This window comes from Rhagoletis zephyria, unplaced genomic scaffold, assembly GCF_001687245.7.
Source record: "Rhagoletis zephyria isolate East Lansing unplaced genomic scaffold, Rhagoletis_zephyria_1.1 Rzeph_scaffold_00406, whole genome shotgun sequence".
NCBI classification, from domain to species: domain Eukaryota; kingdom Metazoa; phylum Arthropoda; class Insecta; order Diptera; family Tephritidae; genus Rhagoletis; species Rhagoletis zephyria.
The window spans coordinates 156,368-164,136 of record NW_016157490.1 but is presented as its reverse complement, the minus strand read 5'-3'; the positions used below and the strand labels follow the sequence as shown (position 1 = coordinate 164,136).

The 7,769-nt window shown below is 35.5% G+C and overlaps 1 protein-coding gene across 1 annotated transcript; it reads right to left on the bottom strand.

Moving 5' to 3' along the window:
• Positions 1-254: 254 nt before the first annotated feature.
• On the bottom strand, positions 255-1,287 carry LOC108359533 (uncharacterized). The gene is made up of 4 exons (XM_017611445.1): positions 1,186-1,287; positions 655-1,132; positions 426-570; positions 255-370 (listed from the first exon to the last, which is right to left on the bottom strand). Exons 2-4 carry the CDS (start codon positions 898-900, stop codon positions 255-257), a joined length of 507 nt encoding a protein of 168 aa, XP_017466934.1. The 5' UTR covers positions 901-1,132; positions 1,186-1,287.
• Positions 1,288-7,769: the final 6,482 nt, after the last annotated feature.

Genomic DNA, 7,769 nt, shown 5'->3' with positions numbered 1-7,769 from the left:
GCACTTAGTGATTATAACCCTCACAGCATAAGAGTGATACCATAGTTTCTTTTGCGCAGAACTTTTTTCTGCGTAGGCGGCCTTCGGCCGCGCTTATGGATCATAACCCTTACTAAGTAAAATTCTCCTTTCTGTGTTGCCAGACAATAAAAACACATCACTTTTTTCAACTTCAAAAACAAAATATTCGACTTCCTCCTATAAATTATTAATTTATTCTTAAAAGAGCTTACAGAAATCATTAAAAGCTACACCTACTCTTCTTCCATAACCTCAATTTCAAAATCCTCTGCTTCTTCCGGCATGTATGGATTCAGTGGATTGTATAATGCACCAGCCAGTTTAAAAAAATTGCTCAGCGGATCCAAACCTGCATGTTTGCAATGCCTCACAAACATAAATTTTGCCAAATATCCACTAAAAACCATTTTTGTTTCGATGGTACTGCGGAATTGAATATTTGACATGCCGCCAAAGTCCCTCAATTGTATTTGTGTGTTGTTGCGTTTCTGGGTCTTTAAAATTAACTTTAAAGTGAACGTACCCTTCATCACTTAGGCAGTCATACGCCTGCAACGAAAAACATTTTAAATTTATATATATATATATTTATATTTATATACACATATATAGGCACATAGGCATTAAACTCACCTTCCAAAAATCGGAAACTATGGTCGTGTTAGGAAGAATCCAATTCTTTATAACTGCCAATAAAGTTTCCTTATCCCGCTTTTCAACGGGAACAAGAAAACACTTATTGGTACCACGCTCCACTCCACCAAAAACCCATTGCCCTTCAACAGCGTGTCCACGATGATACTTCCGGCGTCCGAATTTGCTTTCGTCTATCTCAACAATAGACCCGACACCTCCAATTTTCCGCCCCTTTACAACCATGCCGCCTTACACTACCTCACGGCAAAAATTACACCAATCAACAGCGGTCGGTCTTGTAATACTTAACTCCTCAATTATAAAATCTTGTGTCACATTCTTCAACCAAAAGTAAGAAAATGCAATGAGCTTCACCATCGATAGCCTCGACCTATCAAAGAATGTGTTTTTTCTTAATGAAATTTGCTGATTACACGTTCGCACTTGCTTTCCAGACTTCGAAATTTTACGGCACCTACACATAATGTTTTTTTGTATTACAGTTTAATAGACGCACGGTAAACTTACCTCCAAACGAATCCATCCGATGATGCAGTGCACTCCAACAATTTCAGCGGATGGCCCCGAGCGCATAAATATTGCCCTTCACGAGGAATTAAATTCCACTCCTGCAACTGTTCGAGCATATTTGCATTAATCTTAAGACCGTCCTCACTTTCAAACATTTTATATATTTTAAATAAATTAAGAGTATTCATCTTTTTAAAAAAATATTCAAAACACGTTTTTTATCTCCGCCGGAACACAAACAAATGAAAAATAGCTGTAAGTATATACATATATGTACATATAAAACGGCATAAATTTTCCCGCTTCCAACAAAAATAGTACCCTTTCCAAAAAAGTCCGTTAACTCGCCTTGTTTAATTAACTAAAATATGCATTTGCACATACATGCATTTATATTTTTTATTATCACTGAATTCTGAAAACTCAAAAGCAAATCATAATATAATAAGTATATCAAATCAAAGGTAAGAACTTGCACTTTTTAAATAATATAAATTTGTTTAGCATTGATTATGGACTTTTTCTAAAAAAGGTTTATTACATTTTATTATTATGACATTTTTTTGGTTTTATAATATTTTTGGCTTAAATATATAAAAAAGCATACACATTTTATATATCAGCTTGAAGATAAATTAATTGTCTTTATTTTCACATCATTAGTTTTTAAATCGGTTACGCAGTTTAGAAAATATTAATTTTTTAAAATATCACAATTTTTTTGTTTTACCTCTTATATCTGCTTTGCTTTTTAATTGCGGCAAATAATATTTATATAGTTAAAATCAGCGTAAAAAGTACTAGCAATCTGCATTTTTAGTTTTTCTATAGCTGAACGGTTGGTTATCTTGATGTATGCCCAATATATTGTTACAAATAAATAAAAAAAAACAATCAAAGTGTATTTTTTAATTTGGTTTCACGCACTTGGATATTTCGCTGACATCTACTCACTAATTTATCAATTATTTAGAAGTCAGAATAGTGGTCAGAAAAATTTCTAAGTATCGTGATATTTTCCCAATAGTTTCATCGCTAAATTCACTTGTACATCACCAACTACATAGATGACATGTATGAGCGAGTTAACATTAGGGTGGTCCAAAACCAGTAAAGTCGGAATTGTAATGCTCTCACCCGCTAGGATTGTTCTATATCGAAAAAAGTATACCCCTATTTTTTATTTTTAAATCAAAAAACATTTAGAGGTCGCTCAAAGCGCTCACAGTTTTCCATGTATTTTTATTGTATTTTTATATGGGGAAAAAGCAACTTTTAGTAGAAATGGTATAGAATTCTTGAAAATTAATACTTTTCGATCGGAAAACTCTTGTGCTCTTCAAGAGACCCAATTGTTTATTTAACCATTTTTTAATACCAGCATTTTTCGGGGTTTTCTGGGGTTTATGGTGGACCTATAAATTATAGTTGGGATCAAAATATCTCCTGCAGATAAACAGAGTTTTCACATAGAAAAATATTGATTTTTAAGAAGTCTATACCATTTCTACGAAAAGTTGTTTTTCCCCATATAAAATACATGTAAAACTTTGGGCGCTTTGAGCGACCTCTAAATATTTTTTGATTTCAAAATAAAAAATAGGGTATAGGGTTTTTCGGTATAGAATAATCTTAGGGGGCGAGAGCATAAAAATTCCGACTTTACTTTTTCACATGCATTTTCGGACCACCCTAGTGAACATACTGTTAAGAAAATCCGCCCATGTGTATACAAGAAAGGGATGCACTACCACACAGCCGGAGAAATGCTCATATTTTTCCCCAAGCCCATACAAAACTAACCGCTAAACTGAGGAAAGGGTTTAGTCAGTTTTCCCACTAATTTAACCGATAACACAGTAGGGAGGAAAAAATATCACAGCTAAACGGCCAAATACGTAAACTTAATTTTGGCCTCTTGATTACGATGGCGTTTTCAGAAAATCCGTATCACGTCAAAATTTTGAGATATTTAGGGGGGAAGTTTTACAGTTCTGAAAGTGAATCTTTCGTCGTTTAAAAGACTCCCTGTGGGGAAAATCTCTAGTTCTGAACTGGTGCGCTTCTAGTACATTTAGACCCAGTACTGGTTCGCGTTAAATCTCTTTTGCATGCAAGCAACTGGCGAATTTACCATGGCGATGTCCTAGGAAGTGTCAATTGCCCCCCGCTGCATCCCTTTTTCGATAGTTCCGAACTAGTCCTAAATTCTATAGTTCCGAACCAGTTCTAAAATCGACAGACGAAAGAAAAAAGTATCATGATTTTTCAATCTTTTTGGTTCTTCCGTGTGTGCGATTTTAAGTTATTTTGGAAGAAATGTGTTTTCAATTTGAAATTAAATTTGTTTGAATGATTGTAAGAAATGTACGTTTACATACTTTTAGCTGTAGCTAAGTTTGCAGAGGTGCTCGCTGTTATTTCTTAGATTCCAGACGGTCCCAAGATGTTGAAATGCGAAGCGCAGAATAGAAGCGTATTTGATCGAAAAAGCCGCCGAACACATATCTATGTAAAGTAAACAAGCCCCCCGCTGCATCCCTTATTCGGTAGTTCCGAATTAGTTCTAAATTCGACAAATAAGATCTAGTTCGTTCTGCATCCCTTTTTCTATAGTTCCGAACCATTTCTAAATTCGTCACTTTAGATATAGATTTTTAGTGAAAAAAACTGAAAAAATTAGTTTCTTAATAGTACCACTTTTCGCCGATTTTGGACTGGTGGGGATCTAGATCCTATCGGACTAGCTCCTTTTTGGCGATAAAGACCAAGTACGCAACTAGAAATTTGATTCACTAGTCCGCGGTTTCCCTGCAGGGCTGTGCTCAGGTTTTGATTTTTTTTCTGGGCAAAGGTTTTGATAACTGATCTTACTTAACTGGGATCTTTTAAATTCAATGGCGTCCTCCGTTTTACCAGGTTGGCTCCAGTTTTCGAGATAACGGTGCTTCTCTGCTTAAATTTTAGGTTTTTTGTTAATAATTACCTCAGTTTTAAGGTTATTTTACACGTGACTGTATTTTGCCATTACCTTAGCTATTTCTGAAAATCATGGAAATCGGTTCACTATAGCATATAGCTCCCATACAACTGATTGTTCAGATATGTGGTTTTGCGTTACAACTCATATTTTATTTCGTAATATTTTTTATAATAGAAGTTTATACACTGCTTGAACCTGAATTTGGGTTCTTTTCAATCCCACTCTGGCATATTTTTGCAGTTTCTGTTGTGCGAATGGCTTTTTAATGCCTTTTTTGTACTGTGAAAGCTGTTGTTCGTTAAAGTCAAAGTGACTGAGTAATGCTTTCAAATAGGCGGCGGTCTATACCGCGTATATTTCACATAAGTTGGGAACCAAAAAACACAAACCGAAAATCTACGCGCGCGATTACTGTCATATTAATTGATAAAAAAATCGAAAATTTTGCGAACAATTTTTATTCATCATATCATTGTCTTCGTAAACTCCTAAAGATGAAAAAAATTAAAAAGCTTTGCAATACATTAAAGAAGCTTTGTTTCGTTTGTGGTAAATTCATTTTGAAATCAGACCAGCGTAAATTAGTCTCAAATAAAAATGCACTAGCATGCTATATATGGCACTTTTTCCAATCTGAACCTGCACAAAATAAATACTCTCCCGAATTTACATGTATTTCATGCATTAGTGCGATGAATTTTTGGTGGACAAAAAACGATTTTCGTTACCATTCGGTTTACCAATTATTTGGACAAATCCCGGAAAACACGAAGCTGAAAATTGTTATGCATGCACCAACAATACATTTGCTTTCAATCGAAAAAGTAAGTAAATTTAAATAAAACCATGAAATTATGTATAGTTCGCCCTCACCTTAATCGCTGAGTGTATGAAATAGGTAAAAGTTTCTGTATGTTTGGAAGGTACCACGCCTAAGTATAACCAACCTTGGAAAGTCTGCAGCAGATGTCCAAATTAAAAAAAAAAATGGTGCAGAACTTTTTTAGTTTTTGCCCGCCGAACAAACAAACTTAACATTTGTATATCGATGGCTGAGTGGAAGATCTACCTATCTCGGCAGCCAGTTCGAAAACGCCCTCAGAAAACTTTTCAACAACGCCCTACTTCAGAATTTGATTGAAGAACGCACGATATATGTATATATATGTACGTACATATACTTATAAATATTTAACTCAATAGATCGGTCTTGTGTCGTCTACAAAGCTGTACCGAGCGCTCATTTACCTGTGGCACATAGTGATGCATTACAAGTTCCAAATCATCCATCCGAACCCGAAACTGTCTATGATTGCAAACAGTCTATGGCAAGCAACACCATTACCACTTGATGGTGGATCAGATTACATTACGATTGAAAACAATTTACCGTCTTTCATATCCCAAGAACACCTAAACAGCATGGTGCGTAAATCATATCTCTCCCATAACAACGCAATGATTTTGGCATCAGAACTGAAAAGCGTGAATGTTTTAGGACCAGGAGTAAAAGTAACGGCCTACAAACATAGACAAGATCCGGTTATGCCATATTTCAAGTTATCGGAAGATGGCACTCAGGCTTATTGCATTGATGTTGCAGATTTGATGAATGAAATGGGAATTACTGACTATAAACCCGAACAATGGCGTCTATTTATTGACGCATCAAAGCGAAGTTTGAAAGCAGTCTTGCTCTATCGCGATAGTAGCAAGAAACCCGTTCCCATCTTGTATGCGGTTGGAATAAAGGAATCATAGGAAACAATGCAATTAATCTTAGATTGCATCAAGTACGAAGAGCACAGGTGGCGCGCGAACTGTGGTTTTAAAGTTCTCTCACTACTATCAGGCATACTGTTGTTTGTTCTGTTATTGGGATAGTAGAGTCAAATGCAATCACTATAGAAATGTGATTGACCAAAAAGAAAGGAACAATCGATTGGTCAATTCAATATAGTTCGCGAGCCCTTGATAGCGCTTAATAAAATCATGCTTCCCGATTTACATATCAAAATTGGTGTTGTTAAGAATTACATCAAACACTTGGTTAGAGTCAACGAAACTGCATTCCTATATTTGAAAAATAATGCCTTTCCAAAACTTTCCGTTGAAAAAATCCATGAAGTAGTTTTTTGATTGTATATGAAGGAAAATCTCTGTGGTTGTAAACCGAATAAAGTGATTTGTGCAAAAATATCTTGATCGTCCAATTTTGGGTGGCCCATTTGAGAGATTTTCGCTCATATATTTTATTATATCTCTCTCTTGCTTTAAGAACCCTATAATTTTTATTTCAGGTGTGCTTAATGGGTCGGAATGGGTCAGAAGATTAATGAAGGATCAAGGCTTCTTGGAAATTCTTGATTGCACAGCAGCCGTTGCATGGGATGCAGTTCGGGCTTTAATTAAACACGTTCTGTGTAAAAATCATTCACCAGAATATGCCATTTTTATTGCGAACTTGATGGAATCTTTTGACGCCTTTGATGTTCACATGTCGCTTAAAATCCACTTTGACTTTTACGAGCAAAAGCTTTCAACAGAAACCGACGAGGTAGGAGAGAGATTTCACCAATCCATTATGTGTTTTGAGGACCGATTCGCTGGAAAACCATTGAATTCAATGTTGGCGGACTTTTGCTGGTCGATCACAGGAGGCAAAGGATATTAAAAAAATCTTTAGAGCAATAGAAACTAGCAAAATATGCCAAAACGGGATTGAAGAGAACCCAAATTTTGGTCCAAATAGTATATAAACTAATATTATAAAAAAATATTACGAAATAAAATATGAGTTGTAACGCAAAACCACATATCTGAACAATCANTTGGGATAGTAGAGTCAAATGCAATCACTATAGAAATGTGATTGACCAAAAAGAAAGGAACAATCGATTGGTCAATTCAATATAGTTCGCGAGCCCTTGATAGCGCTTAATAAAATCATGCTTCCCGATTTACATATCAAAATTGGTGTTGTTAAGAATTACATCAAACACTTGGTTAGAGTCAACGAAACTGCATTCCTATATTTGAAAAATAATGCCTTTCCAAAACTTTCCGTTGAAAAAATCCATGAAGTAGTTTTTTGATTGTATATGAAGGAAAATCTCTGTGGTTGTAAACCGAATAAAGTGATTTGTGCAAAAATATCTTGATCGTCCAATTTTGGGTGGCCCATTTGAGAGATTTTCGCTCATATATTTTATTATATCTCTCTCTTGCTTTAAGAACCCTATAATTTTTATTTCAGGTGTGCTTAATGGGTCGGAATGGGTCAGAAGATTAATGAAGGATCAAGGCTTCTTGGAAATTCTTGATTGCACAGCAGCCGTTGCATGGGATGCAGTTCGGGCTTTAATTAAACACGTTCTGTGTAAAAATCATTCACCAGAATATGCCATTTTTATTGCGAACTTGATGGAATCTTTTGACGCCTTTGATGTTCACATGTCGCTTAAAATCCACTTTGACTTTTACGAGCAAAAGCTTTCAACAGAAACCGACGAGGTAGGAGAGAGATTTCACCAATCCATTATGTGTTTTGAGGACCGATTCGCTGGAAAACCATTGAATTCAATGTTGGCGGACTTTT